Source organism: Carassius auratus, chromosome 6, assembly GCF_003368295.1.
Source record: "Carassius auratus strain Wakin chromosome 6, ASM336829v1, whole genome shotgun sequence".
Classification (NCBI taxonomy): domain Eukaryota; kingdom Metazoa; phylum Chordata; class Actinopteri; order Cypriniformes; family Cyprinidae; genus Carassius; species Carassius auratus.
The window spans coordinates 22,286,171-22,310,761 of NC_039248.1; the positions used below are offsets into that span (position 1 = coordinate 22,286,171).

General features: G+C 35.2%; 1 protein-coding gene across 2 annotated transcripts in view; it reads left to right on the forward strand.

Moving 5' to 3' along the window:
* Window positions 1-24,591, forward strand: part of negr1 (neuronal growth regulator 1) — a 105,022-nt gene that overhangs the window by 27,861 nt on the left and 52,570 nt on the right. For both annotated transcript variants that reach the window (XM_026265641.1, XM_026265642.1), the window contains exons 3-4: window positions 2,828-2,953; window positions 12,351-12,482. In XM_026265641.1, the coding sequence (XP_026121426.1) occupies window positions 2,828-2,953; window positions 12,351-12,482 (258 nt within the window). The remainder of the gene's footprint in view (window positions 1-2,827; window positions 2,954-12,350; window positions 12,483-24,591) is intronic.

A 24,591-nucleotide genomic window follows, 5' to 3' on the forward strand; every position in this document is an offset into this window, starting at 1 on the left:
ACGCCTCCCGCCGAGGAGAGGAGGGAGAATTAGAGTGGAATGGGCAAACATGACAATCGTGCAGCAGTTAATGAATTAAACGGAAAACAAAGCATCAGGTTGTCTTGAATAGGGCCTTGGGGTAGGGCTTAACGTTGTCTTGTTTTTCTCTTGTCATCATTACCCTACCAATTGAACAGGCTGAGTGGAAATAAACAGGTTAAAAATAACTATGGCCGAAAGTGTCGAGGTTGACGCTCGGAAAAGGATTCATAGAAGTCAAACCGCGGTCAGACATTAAGCTTGAAATTAAATAACACGTGCTTTCATTATGAACTTAGTGATAGTTAAAAGAGCACACCGGGATAGGTTGTTGACCTTTGCATCTGTTTATGCTGCCGTGTTCAGTGGAGTGTCAAGGCATACCGGTCCTTTCAGCTTTTCAACTACTTGAAAATACAGAGAGGGTTTCATTTTATCTGAAAATATACTCTGTATTCAAAGGTAGTACACACTAGACCAGTAATGAAAGTCAAAACTGTCTTGGGCTGTAATGAGAGATATTTCTTCAATGCACCAAATCCTCTGTATCTTTTTCCCGCCAACTTATGAGATCAAAAAGATCACTTGTTTCGACACAATTTTGCCATTATTGCGTTGTAGAAGTAAAGAAGTGTTTGAAAAAAACAAAAAAAAAAACAGAAATAAAACATCTTCAAATCTCAAGGTGAGCATTTACCAAGAAAGTAATATATGGCAAGATGATGAAACTGATGTTTCTTTGAACATGTTCAGTTTAAAGATCTGCAGAGGCCCCACATCTCATTTAAAAGGCCGGTATCTGACTCCTCAGGCATTGACTAATAGGGTCTTGATCCTGTTGAAGGCAGATATGATCAGGGGACGAATGCAACATTTTCCATTTGTGCTATCAGTGATTGTGGACATTTGTCAACAGTGGGAGGAAGTTCAAGTAAACCTGCAGTTGAGAGCATGACAGTCGAATGAGTGCTTTTAAACAATGAAAGGGTTCATTAGAATTTAAACTCAACCATTTAGTGGCAGCAGATTACCAAAACCAAGATAAGAAAGACCTAAACTTGAGATCAAATAGTGTAGGAGTAAATAACCTTGCTGTTTCTTTGCATGGTGACCAATGGCTGAATGTTTGGTGTCCTTTTGCTTGGAAAGAAAAAGTTAGACAGTTTCTTTGAACTTGAATGTCCTCTTCATCATGCTTTAAAGGATTTTGTTTTAAATCCATCAATGTCTTGTTTTCTTGAAATTGATTTTCTCCTGATGAGTATTGCTTATCCTATTGTAGCGATCTGTAATGTGTATATAAATATATATATATATATATATATATATATATATATATATATATATATATATATATATATATTGTGTATGGTTATACATGGATGCAATGGGGAGTCTGCCTGTCAGGAGAACTATTAATTGACATTTAAATAAAATAAAAGTTAATTACAACTCCATTCATTGTTTGAGAAGAACATGTAAATAGCTCCCGAGAAAGTTTGGTCATTATAAAAGGATCTTCAGTAATGCAGGGTGTTTAGAATGTTATATTGTGAGGAGGGAGTCAAAGAATCCAAACCAGTTTAGTTAAATGCAATCCACATCATAGCCAGACCTCAAAAAATGAACAAAGGGAATTGCTGATTTTGCAGACTCCGATGGTTTATTGCCTTTTTATGTAGGAAAGCAAAACCAGGAGGTCAGACATTTATTCATAAGCCCCTTGACAACTGACATTGTAGTTTTGAGAAAGAGTGGAGGCCCTGTGTGATGAAAGGTGGGATAAAAATAGATTTACATCTAGATTAAAAAAAGAAATGTTAAAAAAAGCTAAGTGTGAGGTGCACCATCACACATGATATCATGCAACAGTGGCTAGTTACCCTCTATATATTTACCAGAAAACTATCACTTCAGTTTTATCACCAAAATGTGAACTAAAGTTCCATGAAGCATTCCAAATCAGACATTTCATTAGAAATTGTTTGACAATACCAAATCATTTCTTTTAATTTCTTTCTTTTTTATATTTTTAGAGGTCCAAACAGGAAACACTGGGAATTATGCTAATTGTGTCAGCATTATTATGTTGTGGTAAATACTGAACCATGGTAGATAACAGAAACAGCATTAGTTATAATTTTTGGTTATGCTTCATGAAATACTGAACCATGGTAGATAGCAGAAACGCCATTATAATGTAGTTATATTTTTTGGTTATGCTTCATGAAACATTTTATATAATCAGGCTCCTTGGCTTATGGACTATGCATACCCATATTATCACTTATTAAATCATATTACACTTAGGCTTTATAATTACACTTGTGAATTAATCCTGAAATTTTCATCCTGTCAGAATGAAACCAGTGGAATAAGATTTTCATATAAATGGCTGTAATTCCTTAATAAAATTACAGATTTTCCTGAAATTTGGCACAGATGCTTAGAACATCATTCGAAAGACAAATGAAAGATTTTTTTGGGGGGTTTGGTCCTGCATGTAACAATGAAAATTACTTTTGCGTTGGGCAGATCTGAAACTATATAGCCACTTTTAGCCAATCAGCAATCATTAGGCAATGTGAAAAAAGCCAAATAAAAGAAAACACTTATTCATTCAAAACATGAATGACAAACTAAAAAGCAGCATAAAGCAGCATTTAGTTTGAACCCTGAAAGTTTCTGCTTGCAGCTTGTCTTTTGTTGTTATTCCCATACTTGAATTTTTTAGATCCAGGCTTTTGGCATTAAGTTCATTTACAGCGTTGTGTATCTATATCTAACGGTTTGTTTTGTTCCACAGTTCCTCCTAAAATCTATGACATTTCATCGGACATTGCGATAAACGAAGGCAACAATGTTTCACTCATCTGCTCAGCCAGTGGGAAACCAGAGCCCAAAATCTCTTGGAAACACATCTCCCCATCAGGTGAGTTCAAATCAGTTAAAATACATCACAATAAGTTAGACAGAATTTGACAGATTTTAAAACACAGCAGGAATGTCATTCCAAGTTGTTCAGTGTATTGGAGTTTAGGGGCTCAGAAAATTATGGTGATGAAACTTAAGATGTTTCTTTTTAAACCCTTTATAATGAACTGAGTTTAGGAAAAGGCTTTACATCAATTATCACTTCAATTTGCTGTTGTTCTCACAAAGGTTGTTTTAAGTTATCACTCTGCTGTAGGGTAAACAACATGTGAGGGTTCATCAACCTTATTTTTACCTTTCATAGTGTATATTCAGCTGTTAAAGCAAAAAAAATGGCACATTTTCAAAGTGAATTGAAAATTCAGTGCACAGCAGTCTGTTTGAGTGCTTGTGAATTTTTATTGAAGTCAGCTGCACTTATCTTTGAACTTCACTATTTATTTCATACTCCAGTGTGTTTTGTGATCGAATAGATTTTTGAGATTATCATCTAAAGACTTTGAAGTGTCATGAAACAACTACTTAACAAAGGTAGGATACTTCAAATTAGGGCAGGGCGATATGGCCCAAAAAATATCAAAATACTTTTTTTTTTCATATCAGATGATATCGATAACTATCAAGATAAATGTCAGATCTTTCTTTCAAGTTTAAAGCCAGATTTTTGCTCCAAAGTGAAAGTTGTAGAAACCAGACCATTCATTTAAATTGATTTCTTAGTTCCTGCATGTTCAAATGAGTGAAATTGTTTCAAATCAAGAAACAGGTTTGGGTTGCCTGATAATATTAATAATTATAATATCTCGCTCACGCGCTTGAATCCACCAAAGCTCCACGCAATGAATCAGTTAATATAGATGTGTGTGTATTGGCATGATTGTTGAATTAATTAGCCAATTTCATTCATCATTATAAGTAGTAATAGGCTGAATTGCAAATAGGTAGCCTACTTCTAATACATGCAATGACTATCCATCATTACATTTTTATATTTATGTAGCCTACACAATAATATTCTTTTACACTGTAATCCTTTTGTTTTTAATATTTGGCATGTTTTTGTGATGTGCATCCCTGTGTGTAATAAGCAAAGTCAAGACACAATGTGGACCTGCCGAGAGGTGCATTTTCTACCAATGCGATTTTTAAATAACAAAAAAATATTGCGCCATTGACTTTAGACTTTAGATCAGTTGTGAGTTGGTCTCTGGCGCAGTGTATTTTCTGCTCCTTAAAATAGCAATGCGCCAGCAATGCACCTGAACACACCTCTTTTTTTTTGACCAGCATGCCCATGGGTGCACAAATGGGTGCAAATGCATTTGCTAATTAAACGACGTGGCGCTGGATGGGAAAATGCAAACGGCACCGGACTGAAAATAGCGTCGCATTGCGCCGGGTGATAGGGCCCATATACCTCAATATCATGGTAAAAATATAACCATATAGTTTATAGGTAGCCTATTTGTATGAAAAACAATAGTCTGAAAACATTCATTATAAATACATACATGCTATATAGCTTAATTATAAATACACTGAACAAAACTATAAACGCAACACTTTTGTTTTTGCCCCCATTTTTCGTGAGCTTAACTCAAAGATCTAAGACTTTTTTATATATATACACAAAAGGCCTATTTCTCTCAAATATTGTTAACAAATCTGTCTAAATCTGTGTTAGTGAGCACTTATATAATGCATCCACCTCACAGGTGTGGTATATCAAGATGCTGATCAGACAGCATGATTATTGCACAGGTGTGCCTTAGGCTGGCCACAATAAAAGACAACTCTAAAATGTGCAGTTTTATCAAACAGCACAATTCCACAGATGTCGCAAGTTTTAAGGGAGCATGCAATTGTCCACCAAAGCTGTTGCCCGTGAATTGAATGTTCATTTCTCTGCCATAAAGGCCCCCATATACTTCAAACGAAATTGAAGAATGAACTGATATGACATAATTTTGAACAAAATCAGGCTGAAATAAAGTTTGTTTTAAAGTTTGTTTTGGCAGTTCGAGACAGCTGACCAAAGCGAACTTTCTGGGGGAGTTCGTTTCGGCTCCTAAACACCTTCGATGTTCTATTGGCCGGTGGCGGTTACGCAATCAGTGGGTGTGTTCTGAAACTCCACTTTCTTTGACGTGCGATTTATTTTATTTTTTTCCCGGATTGTTTCTCATTCAACAGAGGTCAGGCAGGAGAGAGCAATATTTCCGGCCTAGTCACTAGCAACATGAATACACTTGCGTGTCGAATACCTGAGCTGCACAGATATATCTGCACCTGTACGATCACTCATGGAGAGACTTTAAATATTCAGAGAAAACTTGAATTCCTAGAAATAAATAGCAACGAAGCTTGGTGTCGACGACCCGGAGTTATGCAGACAAAGAGAAACATCCGAGACAAGTTTTCCAAAGCCATGAAAAGAATGAAAGGAAAGAGTAAAGTTATGAGGTAGCAAGTACCAAATACATGTTAAATAAATGTTACACCATACTGCTGCTGTTGCTGCTGTTGTTCTTTCAATAAGCAAATTTAAAGGGTATACAATAAATTAAATGACAAACGAACATAAAATAATAAACCTTTGTTTTTATTAAAAGTAAATCATGACACCACATAAAATATAAAAAGGTGTAACAGTTTATCCAGTTTATTATAATAAATGAAGACTAATAAAATAAAGTAACAAACTGACTTCAATATTTTTTGGTGGGAAGCTCATCTGCATACTGGTTGTCCTCATCAGGGTCTCAACCTGACTGCATTTCGTCATCATAAATGACTTGAGTGGGCAAATGCTCACATTTGATGGCATCTGTCACTTTGGTTGTGGTGTTCTCCTCACGGATGAATCCCTGTTTTTACTGTACAGGGCAGATGGCAGACAGAGTGTATGAATGATGTTGTGTGGGTGAGTGGTTTGCTGATGACAACGTTGTGGATCGAGTGGCCCATGTTGGTGGTGGGATTATGGTATGGGCAGGTATATGTTATGGAGAATGAACATGGGCACATTTTATTGACCCATTATTGTGCCATTCATCCACGACCATCACCTCATGTTGCAGCATGATAATGCACTGCCCCATGTTGCAAGGATCTGTGCACAATCCCTGGAATCTGAAAACATCTCAGTTCTGGCATGGCCAGCATACTCATCAGGCATGTCACCCATTTAGCATGTTTACGATGCTCTGGATTGGCGTATACGACAGCGTGTTCCAGTACCTGCTAATATCCAGCAACTTCGCACAGCCATTGAAGAGGAGTGGACAAGCCACAATCAACAATCTGATCAACTCTATGTAAAGGAGATGTGTTGCACTGCATGAGGCAAATGGTGGTCACACCAGATGACTGGTTTACAGACCACCAAATACAGTAAAACTGCACAGTTATAAGTTGTCTTTTATTGTGGCCAGCCTAAGGCACACCTGTGCAATAATCATACTGTCTAATCAGCATCTTGATATGCCACAACTGTGAGGTAGATGGATTATCTCGGCAAAGGAGAAGTGCTCACAAACATAGATTTAGACAGATTTGTGAACACTATTTGAGAGAAATAGGCCTTTTGTGTACATATAAAAAGTCTTGGATCTTTGAGTTCAGCTAATGAAAATGGGGGCAAAAACAAAAGAGTTGCATTTATAATTTTGTTCAGGGTACATACTATGATTATATACCACAATTTGGTGTAAATTCAGTGTAAATATCCCAAATGTCTGCCACAATACCATGGTGCATTGAGTGTTACTACAGTAAATCCATGGTAAATTATAGTAATCTGTAGATTGAAAGCCTTCTGACTGTCTCGTTGCACACTGTGTTTTTCCTGTTTGGCTTTAACTTACAGAGTCATTTGTGTTCCTCGCTGAATACAAGTGCGTCACAGTGGATCTCACAGCACTGCTTAACACTTAAAACCAGATGATAAGTGTGTCAGTAATTTTAAAAAAGTCCTCAGACAACCGTCCTGCAAATGGTGAACTTTCACTTTTGTTCAGCAGATTCAGTCTAGCCCAGATGTGACTGAAAGCCATTTGTCTGAACTATTCTTCTTCAGCCTAATTAACTTCTGTGTGGGCAGAGAGGATGGCAATGACTAAGAGCCAGTGACAATAGATTTTTTTAAGATACTGCTGCTTCTTCCATTGAAGGCTGTTATGTACTGAAAAGATTCATTTACAGTATTAAAATAGTCACTGTGATATTGTCATGGATTCCCATGCCGCCAGAGAACAAAGTCAAAACAACACAAAAATTGTGTTTGAAACTTCTAAAAATTTACAACTGTATTCATTTTATCGCTGGACAAGCCAATATGTTCAAACTGAAAACATTATTGCGCACCATCATGTATAACAGTATTTGGTGCACATATGGCAGCACTGTGGTGTGGTAATCGTCAGAGCTGTAATCACAGCAGCTCCTGGACTGTGACTTCCAGTGGTTCTTGAATGACCCTGCAGGAGGCTAAACCTGCTACCTACAGTAGCACCACTAGATTTAATTGCTGAAACACTCTAAGTGCAATTGGCCTAATGCATTTCTTGTGTGTGTGTGTCATCAGACCTTTGACTTCTGTGCCTCTTATTGTTGCTTCGAATATAGAATTTTTATCAATATAAATGGGGTAATTGCTCTTAAATACCTTTTAAAGACATGCATTTAAGACTTTTCAAAGACCTCTGACTTGTAATGATGAACAGATTTAAATCTGACTCAAAGGTTTGGTCCCCATGTAAGCATTTGTTGTAAATCGTAGTTGACTGAGCAGTTAGATCGCACAAAGATATGCACAAAGGATAGGTCACCGCAACCCCCCCCCCCCCCCCAACAAAAAAAGAAGTAGAAGAAATCATAATAATAATAATTTACTCGCCCTCATATCACTCAAAACCCATAAGACTTTGGTAAATCTTATTTTTAATGAAACCATAGTGGTAATCACATATGGTAAACATGGAATAAAATGTCAAAATTAAATCTGTTCATCATATAAAGCAATCAGATGTAGAATAACAAAAAAAGTACTGGCAGCTCTTTACTGGGACATTATGCATTTATTTTACGGTCATTTCCGCAAACCCTAAAACAGTGCAATAAAGTGCACAATTCAAAATGGAGGTAAAATCATTATTAAAAAATAATTTTTTGCCCTATTTTAGCAGATTTTTTTGGAGTCTTGGATTAAACACTCAATTCTTATGGTTTCATGTTACAGTGCCTTTATAACCTCTTTGGATCTTTTAAGATTTGATTACATGCACTTCAATGAATACACATACATTTTCGTGAGAACTATCCTAATGTTTACATGCAGATAAACAGCATACAATATGGATGCACTGACATAATCTAAAATACAGTGGGAATCCTTTATGTTACAGATGTATATTTGTTTCACATTGAATTATAATACACAGTACCGATTAAAATTAAGAAAATTACAGATTACTTAAATGCATTAAGTAAATGCTGTTGAACATATTTAATGTCAACCTATTAATTCCATAATTAAATAGTTAATGATACCTTACTAAAGCTGATCATAAGCTAAATGTTTGTGTTAGAAGCCGTCAATAATGTGCACTTCAGTTTCTAAAACATACTTGTGCTAAAACCATACATTACTTATGAAAATGTTAAACTGACACAAATACAGCACACTCTTACCGCTGTAGATTTGAAATGAGAATTAAAGAACTTTAAATGAGCGATTCCTTGTCTAAGCTTTAAATCACTCTCTTTTAATACTTTTAGTACTCAGGGCATTTAAAATTGCTTTACCGACATGATTTCAAATGCTGTAGACTAGATGAAGATAGATCCTAAAGCGAGCCTATAGAGACGTATTGAGGCTACAGGGCGGCCTCATGCTCTCTGTACAGCCTGTCCCAGCACGGTTGATCCCAAACATGCTTTCATAAGCTTTTTCCATTGTGATTTAAAGCCTCAGGATATAAGGAACTCTGACCTTTCAAATAGCTGACTATAACACTTCAGATTTGATTTTTTTTCTCATATGATAAGGCTACAGTGAAGCGCTCAATTGCCCTTTGTCAATCTTTTGTTCGTGCCTCTGCCTCCCAAAATTGTCTTTACTCTGGTTTATTGTTTCCTGAACAATAGCGCCGTACTCGGCAATGACAGTCTGTCTAAACATCGCCAAATGGTTTCAATACAATGACCAGCTCTTAAAGAGTGCTCAGACAGATATTCAGCAATTGTTTTGGGGCACTTTGGGACAATGAGGAGGCTATCAGGGTTAAGGTGAGATACCGGGAATGGAAAAAGTGGAGGCGCTTCAGGTGCGTGTGCGAGATTGAGGGAGCGAGTATGTGTGGCTGTTGAATGATGGTTGATGGTTCATTGCTGACAACTCAATGAATGCCGGAGGGAAGCCTCTCATAATGCAACATTTGAGTTGCCGCAGTATTCTCTCACGGGTTAACGGAAGAGGTGTACCGAGAACTGCCACCTTAGACCATAATGTATTCTTCACCAGTGCTCATCATATCAGCAGCAGGCAGACCTCAAGGAAATGTACTTTGTGCTCTTCACACAATGTGGGGAAAGTGCTTACTGTGACTGCACTTAACACAGAGCAATGTGGAATCCTAGATTAACCTTGCTGTGATTTGGCTAATTTGGTTGGAGTGACATTTCCCAGAGGCTACGACAGGCCTCTCTTGAGCTTTCAAATAACTCTTAACACACACAGTTCGGGAGTCAGTCGAGATTGTGGATGATAAAGAGCAAGTTTACATTTGAATATATTTCTGGCACGTAATCTGTGTCCATTAAGCCTTTAAAATGCTTCAGTTGGCGTTTATACACTCTTAAGAAAAATGGTTCTAAACAGTACCAGAAAAGGGCTTGGGTTCTTCGGCTTGTAACAATAGCAGAACCCTTTTTATAGGGTTCCATAAAGAACCATGCTTTGGAAATGCTATATTGGACCTTGATGGTGTTATAAGTAACCCTTTTGATGATAATTTATTTTCATTAATATTAGTATATTAACATATTTATATCATTATTGATTTTATTTGTATATATTATTTATAAATATTGTTTTTTTTCCTCTATCTGCTTGGTATTATAGCAAACAAGTTGGTTGATATAACAAAGGTTGATTTCTCGAAGGGATCCATTCTTTATTAAATGTCACTAAACCTTGGTAATTTCCTCTTTTGGTGTAATCAGTAAGATAAATGATGGCTCATTGTGAAGTCTCTGTTAGGAAAAAGAAAATAAATCACTGAAGTAAGGGAATTGTGGAGTGAGTTAATCACTGATAAAGATCCCTCTGGTTTTTAGCTGGAGGAAGAAATATGGTAAGTTGTATTCAATGTTTGTTAATTTTGTGAGTTTGCTTTTTACCTGGAACAGTTGTTTTGATGATGTGACGACTGCCATTGCTGCGATTTAAAACAGTTTGCCCTGAAAAGTTATACATAATTAAGCTTGTGTGGTTTTCATTTAATTACATGTAAAAGATCAAACCTAGTGATAACTGTAAATAAATAACTTCTCAGAAACAACACTTTCCTTGGCTATTTTTTTCAGTTTTTGACTAACTATTTTAATTTAGATGGTTGAAGTTGTTTTTCTAACAGGGGTTTTAGCACCTTGTTAAAATGATGTATTATTAAATATATATATATATATATTTGGAAAATGTTTTGCTTAACATATGCACATTTATTTAAAATAAATGCCTGATGCCTAATGCAATTACATTACAGTGTTGTACAGTGGGTTTGTTTTTAAAGAATGGCTTGATTTAATAAAACATTTTAGTGCCACTGTATATCCGAAAAGTATAACATTTAAACAGTATACAATTTAGATATTAAAAAATAAAACATTGAAATTCAGATATAGTTTTAGATTTATTTAAATTAATGGAAACTAGTTCTAGGTAACAATAACACTTCAGTTTAGTTAACTACATTTTACAGCTTAAATCTTGATGTGTGAACAATCTCTTACTATGATGCTTACTTCTTTTGCTCTGATGTCCAACTGCCTTTTCATCTTTGTATAGCCAAATATTGGATGTTTTGCAAGAATATGTTTGATACAATTTATCCTATATTACATTCTTTGCCTCTATTCATTTGTAAAGCATTGGGAGCCAAATAGCACCTTGTCAACTCTGATACACGTCTTAGTCAGTTCCTTGATAACCCCAAAGAAAACTATTTTGTTCAATTGTTCAGTTTGTTACCTGCTATACAGATTTAATTGTTTTCATGCAACACACAGATATTCATGCAAATTACGAAAGGATGGAATAATTTGGAGTTCTTGTGTTTCTATCAGTGTTGTAGAAGCTTGTCAGAATGATATTTGTGCAAGGAACAGATCAAAATTTCAATTTATTACAGAAGTAGTGATTTCTGATTTGTGAAAGAATCTATCTTTTAAGTCCGATCCTTTCAAGGAATCAGTTAATCCAGTTTACAGAAACGATCTGAATGATTTTTTCTTTACTCAGATTGATCTGGTTCTCAAGATCAAGATCTCAGCTGTTAACAGCTGACTGGACCGCAATATCAATGAATAATAATAAAAAATCCATCTGTTTGTCATACAAAGCTCCCATATGGATTCAGAAGAGTTGCATTATAGTGCATAAAACACTACAATCCCTATTGTAATTGCATGGAAAACTGCTATTCATAAGGGTGAGTAAATAATGACCTTTAATCCCTCTAAGCTTTGTTGATGTCAGATCTTGACGCTCTGTGATGCTTTACAAAAGACTTGGTAAAAACACACCCCTCCTAAAGCCTCTCCATCCTCCATTTTTTTGCATCGCTCTCCGTGCTTTTTTTATTCTGTGGGGGTTTTGCTGAGTCAGAGGCTTCTCATCTGTATGCCAGTGCAGGATTTACCTCTGTGTACCATGAGAAAGATTCACCTCACTGTAAAGTGGGATATAAATAGGTTTCACTGTGAGGAATATCACAATAAGGTTGGATCCTGGTCTGGGGAACCTGGGGAGGTTTTTAGTCCAGTAGAAGTGTGGCAGCCCCACGCTGTGCTATATTGTCTCTCATTACTCAAGGACCTCAAGTCATATTTGTCATATTGGCACAGTTCTGATTTCCTCACAGTATTTGACTCCATTAATATTCCTCCCTGTGTGAATAGGCTTACAGGGGAGATGCTTCCCACTGGATGTCTAGCCAACAAAGCAATTATGTGCTTTAATAAAGCTTTTTTTCTTTCAGTTTTCTGGGTGCACTTGGGCGACTTTTGAGACTCAATGGTGTTTGTCCCTTTAAGCATTTAACCATTAATTAATACATGCCTGCAGAAGAATGTTTCTGAAGCATTGTGCTTGTTTTTTTTTCTTGTGTTCACAGCCAAGAAGTACGAAAGCGGGGAGTATTTAAATATCACAGGCATCACTCGGGATCAAGCAGGGGACTATGAGTGTGCCGCCGAAAATGACATTGCTTCACCCGACACCAAGACCGTGAGAGTAACAGTCAACTGTGAGTACCATACTACTTCTGTTTCTGTTTGTTTACTGCCAGGCAGTGTAGATTCACATGTACAATGACATTGAGTCTTTTTCCCTCTTACTGGAGATACCAGCTCTGTTCCATAACCTAGTGAGGCTGTCAACTGTCTTTTGCACCCTAACTGAAATGGGACTGTGTGACCGATTTAAAAAAAACTTTACATAGACAGTAACTCCATGCATCATATAAATACCAGTCTTCTTGGAAAGCGCACAGAAAACGTGACTCGCAGGTGATCTAAACAGAGCACGGTGTTAGCCTGTTGCTAAGCTAAATAATTTTAAATTACACTAAACTTATCGATACTGACTGAAATATAAAGTGTTTATAATTACGTAATATATAATTCAAATGAATAATGTAATGCTATTTATTATATAGTCACACTTTAGTTAGCTAACTGTTAATTATAACTTTGGCTTCAATAAACTCTTAATTTGCTGCTTGTTAAGTTTACCTATGGGGTCAGATTAAAGGATATAATATATGGTAATGCAGAATAAGGCATTAATATGTGCTCTATAAGTACTAATAAACAGCTAATATACTAGCTAATTAGCAAATAATTAAAGTGACGATTGATCCTTAAAATAAATTGCTATCATTATTTTATATTAATATAATTATGGTAATTATAGGTAATTATCTGTAGATTACTAAAACTGAAACTAAAAACATAAAAAAAAGTTAAAAATAAGCATCCTTTTTTAGCTAGTTGCCAACATTTTTAATGTTTATTTAGTTTAACTTGATGTTCTAAAATAACTAAAACTGAAATAAAACTCGAGACTAAATGGACATATAAATAATAAAGACTAAAAATACTCCAAAAATTACTAAAAATGACATAAAAACCCCACAACAAAATTTGTTATATTACTAATACACCTTTAATAGTATCTTAAGCAGGGCCGTCCTTAGCTGACATATATGGAGCCAGAAGAGTCTCAATAAAGATAAATGCACACACTACATTCACATATGCACACACAGGATTCATAGATGCACACACATGATTCATAAATACACACACAAGATGCACAAATGCGCACAAAATTCACAAATGCACACACAAAATTTAAAAAGCACGGAAGATTCACAAATGCATACAAAATTCAGAAATGCACACAAAAATCAGAAATACACACACAATTCAGAAATGCAAACAACATTTACAAATGCACTCAAGATTCACAAATGCACAGGACAAGATTCACAAATGCACAGGACAAGATTCAGAAATGTATTTCTGATGCACACACACATATATCTTGATTCACAAACTGCTTGCGGTCTGTGAACTTCACTGCATTTGTGTGTGAATTTTGAGACTCCCCTGACTTGGCTCGACACACAAATGCTTTTTTTTAAACAGGGAATGATCAGCAACCAATCAGATATCTCCCTTGTTTTAGCCAATCACAAGAATGCACCCCATGTGGGGGGATTGTTTACTTATAAGCCAATCACATGAACGTGTTCACACAGCAATTGTATTAAATTGTATGAAAATACAGATGTTTAGATTACAATTCAGGTTTATTTTTTATTATTTTTTACTAAATATAAATTTAAAAATGTCTCAATACATATAGCCCAGTGACTGCAGAAAAAAAGTTAACCATGGATTCATAAATTTGCAATAGGCAATTATTTCATTTTATTGAAATATTTTAATGAAAGTAAAAAAAAAAAATGTTTAAACCTTTTTGAATATTTAAATATATCTAAATATTCTTTTGGATGCAATATAGAAGTCACTTTAATTATAATATTCAGTCCCTACATGAAGAGAGAGTCAGTGGTCCGCTGCGAGAGGAAAGTGGCTCTCTGGCTGCGAAAAGTGGGTCTCCGGCTGTCGTTCGCTTAGGAAAGTGAGTTGATCGCTGCGTGAGGAAAGTGAATCATTCGCTCAACTTCGCTGCTTGAGGAAAGTGAATCGTTCGCTGAGGAAAGTGAGTCGCTCGCTGGGTGAGGAAAGTGAGTCGTTCGCTGCGTGACTCGTGAGGAAAGTGAATCGTTCGCTGAGGAAAGTGAGTCGCTCGCTGGGTGAGGAAAGTGAGTCGTTCGCTGCGTGACTCGTGAGGAAAGTGAATCGTTCGCTGAGGAAAGTGAGTCGCTCGCTGGGTGAGGAAAGTGAGTCGTTCGCTGCGTGACTCGTGAGGAAAGTGAATCGTTCGCTGAGGAAAGTGAGTCGCTCGCTGGGTGAGGAAAGTGAGTCGTTCGCTGCGTGTCTCGTGAGGTAAGTGAGTCGCTCGCTGGGTGAGGAAAGTGAGTCGTTCGCTGCGTGACTCATGAGGATAGTGAGTCGTTCGCTGCGCAAAGTGGGTCGCTGGCTGCGCAAAGTGAATCGCCGGCTGTGTGAGGTAAGTGAGTCGTTCGTTGAGGAAAGTGAGTCGTTCGCTGCGTGAGGAAAGTGAGTCGTTCGCTGATTGGCTTATAAGTAAATAATCCCCCACGTGGGGTGCATTCTTGTGATTGGCTAAAACAAGGGAGATATCTGATTGGTTGCAGATCATTCCCTGTTTAAAAAAAGGCATTTGTGTGTTGAGCCAAGTCAAGGGAGTCACAAAATTCACACACAAATGCAGTGAAGTTCACAGACCGCAAGCAGTTTGTAAATCAAGATATATGTGTGTGTGCATCAGAAATACATTTCTGAATCTTGTCCTGTGCATTTGTGAATCTTGAGTGCATTTGTAAATGTTGTTTGCATTTCTAAATTGTGTGTGTATTTCTGAATTTTGTGTGCATTTCTGAATTTTGTATGCATTTGTAAATCTTCTGTGCTTTTTAAATTTTGTGTGTGCATTTGTGAATTTTGTGTGCATTTGTGTATCCTGTGTGTGTATTTATGAATTATGTGTGTGCATGTATGAATCCTATGTGTGCATATGTGACTGTAGTGTGTGCATTTATCTTTATTGAGACTCTTCTGGCTCCATAGACATAGGGTCCGGTGCAAAGTAGGGGGCAGGGCCCACCTCTGTCCGTGCATGTCCAATTTATATATAATTATATAACATTTTACAATTTATAATCCACATTTGACATCCATCTTGTATTCAGTTTCAGTTCATCACAGTACATTCTGGAATTGTTGTCTTCACAAAGAATACATGTAGTGCTGCTTTCGAATTTGGGATTCGTAGGCTGCTCACTAGAATTTGAAACAGAATTACAGACTTCCTTCTGTATCTCTAAGGTAGGCTGGGGTGGAAATTAGAAAAGAATTCATGGTACTGGAGTTTCTTAATATTTAACGAGAGAATTCCCTTTTTTGTCGGTGATGGGATGATTAATTTTCAGTGAGGAATGGTCTCAGTGTTATATGGAGTCTTCTATTATGCAGGTAATGAGTCTCTCAAAGTGTGAAAAGACAGTAATGAGCACTCCAAGCATTAATGAATTATACTGACTTTACCCATCATGCTCATAGTGAGGATCTGCCTGCTACCAAATACAAGGGGAAGGACACTTGACAGTTCCTCTTCCTCCTCTTTTCTCTTTTAAGTCATTTTGCCTCATCTGCGGTCACCGGGATCATTAATCTCTTTGTCTCTGTATATACCATATGCTGAATCACGGCACAGCGAGAGCACATAAATCAGATAGGCCGACACTCACACCAGAATAAATGTGGCGTTCAGACCATCAAACGCCAGCTCCCTTTACTATCATGCAAACACAGACTAATGGGCAGATAACCACTTGGAAATGTCAAGATTTGAGCGGGAATGGCTAGATGACAAGGATGAAGTCATAAGTCATATCACATCTCCTCCCCGTCGATTGTATTGACACTCTCTAATGAGGAGTGAAGCTGAGAAGATAGAGGAACGGCTCAGTGCTGAGTCTGCTGGGCCGCAATTCTGCAGCTTAATGACCATTTTCAGTGAGCAATCCATTTATTTTATAGCCCCTATTTTTGCTCTATTCTACATATGTTTGCGCTTATCGTCTTGGACGGAGGCAAGGGTCAGGGTTTGTTTGGTTAGCATGGCCCAGTTAGCTCATGCTGGTAGATGTCGTATCAACACCATCTGGGGGCATCTTTCTCCATTGGCAGCCATTCAGATCCAAGGCCATTTTTATATATTTTAAAATGTAATTTATTCATGTAGTGACAAAGCTACATTTCACTCCAGTCTTGTGTCACATGATCCTTCAGAAATTGCCTAATTTGATGATTGGCTGTTTGGTTATTATCAGTCATCAGTTAATTAGAGCTCAATTATTGATTATGATTGTTGTTGTTAATGTTGAACACAGCTTGTTCTGCTTAATATTTTTGTGGAAGCTATGGTAGATTTTTAATAAATGAACAGCATTTACTTTTTTTTGTAAAAGTATAAATATCTTTTCTGTCACTTTTGATCAGTTTGATGCATCTTTGCCAAATAAAAATACTAATTTCTTTATATATATATATATATATATATATATATATATATATATATATATATATATATATATATATATATATATATATATATTATATGTAATATATATATATATATATATATATATATATATATATATATATATATATATATATATATATATATATATATATATATTACATAAACTTTAGAATGATATTGTGTTACAGTTTCCAAAAAAATATGAAGCAGCCCAACTAATTTTTTTTTTTTTTTTTTTTTGATGGTAATGAGATATGTTTCTTGAGCAACAAATCAGCATATTACATTTTAAAATATATTAAAATGTAAAACAATTATTTTAAATTGAACATATTATTTAAATATTAGTGCTTTACTGTATTTTCCATCAAATAAATGCAGCTATTGTGAGCAGTATAGATAAAAAAAAAAAGGCTTTATATATTGTATTTGTTATTTTATATCTTTTTTCTTTTTGGGACTGTGTTTTATGGTGCCATCCGCCAATCTGCCTTGTCATGACATTTTTTCTCTGAAGTGATTAGTCAAGTGAACACTAGCGGATGGCAGTCTCCAGGTATTATAGACCACCCTAGAACCAGAAGGTGGAGGTTCCGGTTGATTCACACTGATTTACAGTGACGGCTAATGGAACCAGTAACAGCAGATCCTGTTCCCTTCACAACATTTGGTTTTAAAGCAGGAAAAGGGATAGACATAATCCCAGTGTATCAATCAAAGCACTTTTACCCACTACAGCTGGGTGAAAAATTAGCTGGAATGGAGGTGCCAATGCTTGATTTACAAGAGAAGTGTTATCTCACCATTATGTCCCAAAATACAAGTGAGAAGGAATGCGAGAGGACTACTCTGCCAGTGCCCATTGCCTTGCGCAAAATGTGAAATGTGCAGAGCTAATAGGATTTCATTCAACTACTCAACAGCCCAAAAAAAAAAAAAAAAAAAAAAAAAAAATATATATATATATATATATATATATATATATATATATATATATATATAATATTGCTAGTGTAATGTGGTGGATAAGGTTTCATTTTATTTTTCAAGTTATATTATTCTGAGTTTGGAATGCTAATTAATTCCATACAAACTAGTTACAAATGAAGTCTTACTTGAAATCGTGTAAAAATGATGTAAAATGTAACTATTTCTGATGTGACATCCTTGACACTTTCTTTGTATGTGTCGTTTTATTAGCCTTACACGAATGCGGATAGTGTGACTCGACTCTGACATTTCAAGGGTAATCAGCGTAATTAAATACACGCTAAAATAATCCGGTTTGAAAATAATTACAGCTTTTAGGTATGTGCGGAACTGACCTTCAGGTTAATTGCAGATTATGACCACTAATTGAAATAAGCTAATTCATTTGATGAAAACTAATTCTGTGCATGTGTTTTAATGCATTTAAAGCATGTATGTGTAAGTTGTAACTTTATTACAGCCACAAGGACATGTGCCAGTTACTACACTACTTTTGTAGCAGAAATAAAGCAGAAAGTTGTGAATAGGCCTTTTTTTTCAGGGATTTACAACATAATAATTTCTAAATGAAGACCTACAGGTCAATGCCAGAATCTTAGTAGTTATTGTAACTGCAGACTTGAGGTAAATAAAAGCCCATTGGACCCGTGTGTGACAAACACCTTGAAACATTTACTGTTATTGATGCTACTCGTTCCCTAGTGAGTGCTAAGATAGTCTTCTGTCAGCGTTCTGTGAAAGTCATGTAGATCACTCAGCTAACTGAAATAGTGTTAACACTTTAAATGCACATTATGACCTTCAGCTTATAACCTTCATATGTAACCTCCATTCATGCAAAAAAAAAAAAAAGAGACTGGTGTGTAGCGATTGTATTTTTGAGGAATAAAAGCTAATTCCTAACATGCTGAATTCGGCCTCTTGTAAACATTAGCCAGATCTGGTGCTCAATTCCATTGTGCTGCATTAAGAGTTGAATTGAGAATGCCTTTTAAATTCCAGAATTAGAACTGGATTAATAAGGTGAGGAACTGGAACTGTTACTTAAATATACCTCTAAATATTAAAGGTATATTTTAGTGCTGTCAAACGATTAATCGCATCCAAAATAAAAGTTTGTATTTACATAATATATGAGTGTGTACTGTGTATATTTATTATGTATATATTAATACGAATACATGCATGTATATATTTAAGAAAAATATATTTATATTTTATATATTTATATATTTATATATAATATAATATAATGTTAATATATTAACATAGAATATAAAATATAATTATATAAATTTATAAATGTGTATACATGTAAATAATTTCAAAATATATATTGAATGTGTGTGTATTTGTATATATACATAATAAATAAACACAGTACAAATACATATATTATGTTAAAAAAAAACTTTTTATTTTGGATGGAATTAATTGCAATTAATCTTTTGACAGCAATATATATATATATATGTATATATATATATATATATATATATATATATATATATATATATATATATAATTTTTTTATATTTATATGTGTGGCTCTTTAAACAATGCATTTTAGCAGAAAATGTATTTGTTATCGTCTGCCAGGACATTATCCATTAGTTTTACAACATACGATGTAGTGCAAAATTTAAAACACAGAAGGAAAGAAAAATACAGAAAATATATTTATATTTACACAGTGTACAGTATATGTATATATTTAAAAAAAAAAAAAAAAAATTAAAAGTAATTTAATTTTGATTAATTCTGCATACAATTATACAATTTACCATGGCTTTGTTTCTGTAAAAGCTCTTGCATTTTAAAGGGGGCTGAAATGCTCGTTTTCACTCAATATCCTGTTAATCTTGAGTACCTATAGAGTAGTACTGCATCCTTCATAACTCCAAAAATCTTTATTTTTATTATATTTATAAGAGAAAGATAGTCTGTACCGATTTTTCCCGGAAAAACACGAGTGCCTAGAGGCGTGACGTGTGGGCGGAGCTAAAGAATCACGAGCCCCAGTAGGCTCTTGCGTTGAGAGCGTTTGGAAGCTGTGACACAGATCCAGAGGCTGAAATTTAACAAGAGCAGCATCAGCAAAGGCGTCTCTATGTGGTATGTAATGAAACTGTATATATTTGCTTAGCGGTTTCGGAAAATGACTAAGTTCCACTTTATGTTTTTTTTTTTTTTTAAGCTGTACATGTGGAAAGTGCAGTTTGATGACAACATCGCATGTTGTTTACTTGATGTGCTTACGCGCTGATAGCTAAGTTAACAACACAGAGATATTTGAAGCAGTTTTACTCACCGCATGCGGTTCCAACACACGATCGTGACCCTTTTTTGTTGGGACTGCATTATCCTTAAGAAATAAACGATGTGCAATCCGAAATGCAGGGAACAAACAAAAACACTTGCACAACTCCGTTGATACTCTGTAAAAATAAACTCCATCCACTGGTCCCTTAATGCTGTTTCTCTTTTGGTAATCTGTGCAGGGTTGTCTTGCCCTGGCAACCAAAAACACACTTCTTTTGTGACTTTTCGCGATGCTCTCGCTCTGATCAGTGATTGTCTGTGCTCAGCCTCTCATTGCTGTGCTATACGGGAGCGCGCGCTCTTCCGGCAGAAGTGCCTTAGGACCCATATAAGGAAATTCCGCTCCATCTAACGTCACACAGAGCCATACTCGAAAAAAACTTTCCGAAACTTGTGACAAACCGGAAGAGGTTTTTTTGGAACAAAAATACTCCTTCAAACGTACAACTTAATTTTTGAAACTGTCCATGTTTAGCATGGGAATCCAACTCTTGAACAGTGTAAAAAACTCAGTATGCATGAAATAGCATTTCATCCCCCCCTTTAAATCTACACTGTTCTGATGTAAAATGAGTTGTAATGTAGCTCAATTTATCTTGTCTTTTATGACTATATGCCACAGCGTTCTTATGTTCCTTTTGGAATGTGCACCAGATGTTTAGTTTTAAGTTTCACTTCCATACAGGCGCTGCCTCTAAAGACATCAAGGAAAAGAAATATATAAATAGGACAAATTAGGTGATGTCACATCACTCACAGATGTTAGAATGTTCATGCAAAATGCAATTGGTAGAGTTTCGGAGAGGCAATATAATGCCTTTGCTTCATATGTCATTTTGTCAAGACACATTTTAAGCTAATGTGTCTTGGAACAACCACTTTGTTCTGCAAATTACATAGAAAGACATAGTCTGTTTACATTCAGAATTCACCTTCCTTCAAACCTCCCAGTGGTTTATAAAGGCATTAGTAGTCAGAGAGGGATTGATCTTATTGTGTTGCATAAGAGGTTGATTTAAGCTGCATGAATGATTAGTAAAATACTAATCTTTAATGGATGTTAATCTTGAGCTGGATAAGGTCATGTATTTTTATACATACATTTGTTTTGTACATTTTCATTGCATTAAACATTGTGTGTGTGTGTGTGTGTGTGTGTGTGTGTGTATATATATATATATATATATATATGTAATATACTATATATGTGTGCCATTATAGATATACAAAATAAATATACACAGTACAGATATACATTGTTTGACAGCACTAATATATATATATATATATATATATATATATATATATATATATATATATATATACACACACATATACAGGTGAAGCGGTGTTTATGATATCAGTGATCGTGAAGTGGAGCTGGAAATGGTGAACCCGGAGTGGAGCTGGAGTGGAGTGATTATTAAATGCTCGGAGCGCGGAGTGGAAATTGTTGATGCTCTACTCTGCTGACATACTCTAGTTGAAGTAATGTTTCGGTGTTCAGGATGTGCAGACATACAGTATCCATTCATTGCAGTTAAATTGAAAACAGCAACTGAGCCTATATGCAATACATTTTTGGTAATGTGGCAAAACTTGTAATTGTCCATGTCTCGAATAGATGTGTTTACAAGGTGGTCTCCTGTTATTGTCACTAATGAGGCCAAGCGTCCACTTTTGCACACTGTGTAAACATAGTCATTGAGTAAGAGGTTATAGTGCAGCTTAAACTTCAGCTATAATTTGAGGTTATTTAAACAATCTGTGAACAATGTCGCAATTACTGTCCCTTTTTCATGCATTCTTTCCATTTTAAATTGGCTGTTCAGCCAGTTGTTGTTGGCCAAGTGTGTGTTATTGCATTTTTCATGCACAAGAAAGCTGTCAGAAAGTCGTGAGTTAATTTTAGGAATTTGCATTTCGAGTCTGTTGCTAGAGTTTCACAACATGAGGACCAAAGACATGTCAGTTCTGATAAAGCATGTTGCCGAGCAGCAGGATAAACTGATCAGAGGCAAAGCAAGTATGTTCAAATCACCTGTATGGAAAAAACAGAACATGGAAAATAGTAGTGCTTGTGATCCAAAGCATACCAGCCTATTTGTGAGACATGGCTGTGTGCTATGCCCCAGGCATGTGTGGCTAATTCTGTCTCCCATGACTTGATGTGATTTTATATTAATGTAATGTGAGCTGTAATGAAGATGAATGGTACTAATGCAATCAATGAGTTTTTCAGAGCCCAGTAGACGAATATTCTTGACCAACCAAGTCATTCCTTTGCTTAATCCAATTGAGCCTGCTTTTCACTCACTGAAGACAATTAAACATGTCTTTCAAATGCCCAAAACAAATTTCTGTCACTCTCTGAATGCTTGGGGATTTACTACTAAGTATGTAATAATGGGTCTTCACTTAAGGGTTTTAGTTATTGCAGTTAACTAAATCCATAAAATATGTTACTTAAAATAAAATAAATGTTCAATTAAATTAAATATATATATTTTTGTTTAAGTCTTATTGCAGCTATGCCAAAGCAACATTTCTCATTTTTATTCCACTTGATTTACTAAAATAAATAAAATAAAAAATAATAAAAATGTCAGAAACATTAAAATCAGTAAAAACTAAAATGAAAAGGGAAAATATAAAAATGCAAATTGTAGTAGTATATCAATGTCACTAAAATAACACTGCACTTACGATTTTAATTTATTCTCTTTCCTTTGGTTCCCTAAATGGGCAGCTTGTGTATATTAAGGTTGGCAATTCCTACATGCATTTATGAAAATAAATACTCTCAAATTAAAGCTGGTGGTTTTCTCTTTATTCTTTTGGTGATTGTAGACAGGTTATAAAAACATGGTCTGTGCTCCAGAGATAAACCAACAACAAAATGGCCCTATTTGTCCCTAAATGGACATCATTTTGAGATGCAGTGTAAGCATCAATGTTTTTTTTATTTTAGGTTCATGTGTAGTTTGTAACATCTCCGTATGCGTTTTCTAATATTAGCATAATACATTTGTATATATTACATTGTAATTTCTATTCTCTGCGCATTTTTTTCTCTTTTATAGCTATTATAGCCTGAGCATGATATATATTTAAAAAGTCAAGGCATCGTCAGGATTGTCCTGATTTGTTTTCACCTTATTTGTGGTATTTGTGAATGCAATTAAAGACTTTACGCTGTTACTAGCTTGACATTTTACTCTAATGATTATATCCATGCACGGACACATGCATTTATGATTTGACATATTCATATCACTGAAAGAATTTTCAACTTGTACAGCTGTATTCATTGGGTATGCAGTACATTGCAGCCAACCAAGCATATGTTAAAAACATGGCCCGATTTTATGGAACATTAAGATTTATCAGAGAAGAAATGCACTGTTACTTGGCATAGACCGATAGTGACCCATCATTTCTGTTTGATTTGAAGTGTGACTGAAATTGTGGAAGGTTTCCCAGTTAGGAAATGGCAAATGTAGATTTGTGAAAATTCCTGAACTATGTAAAGCAATGAAAGGGCCTCTTTGTCTGCACGACTGGATAAGAAGGATATTGAGGAGGCCTCTAGATAGCATTCAGTAGAATTTTACTTTAGTAGAGACCTAGCATAAAAAACTAGCCAGAAGAAGTCAATCTTAACAGTTGTCCAGGGCTTACTATAGGCTTTTTAAATCAATGAATGTCATTAACTCTGTTTCAAAACCTACTGGCAACAATTGATTTCAATGGAGGCTGTTAAGATGTTGCTAAGCTAATGGCACAACTATATAATAAGCATAAAACACACATTTTGAGTAATGATCAATAATGTTTTAATTTTTATTTCATTTTTATAATGTGCTGTTTATACTGTACAAAAATTAAGTTGTAAATAAAACAGATTATTGAAAAGCCTATGTTTTACAAGGAAATATATTACATTTTTCTACTTTAAAATGTCATGTTTTTTTCCCCATCACATATTTTAGTAATTGTCCTAAATTGGATATTGGAAGCTTAAACTGTCGAAATTCATCCTGTGAAAGCCATTTGAAATCAGACACGGTCTTAAAATAGAAATTATATTTTAAATAGTTTAGCGAGCTCCTCTACAAGGTGTCAAGTATACAACAAAATTAATTAACCAAAACTTTTTTCTAATTTGGACAAAACACATTTAATTGAAAAGGTCTTCACAGTTTTATGTTATCTTATTCTAAAGTTCTATGTTCGACTATTTTGTGATAGAATTAATATTATGACAGACATTTATACATTTTTGACAGGAAAATGCATGAAAATAAGAAAGTAAATTACAGGAACCTACATTTTTGTGACAT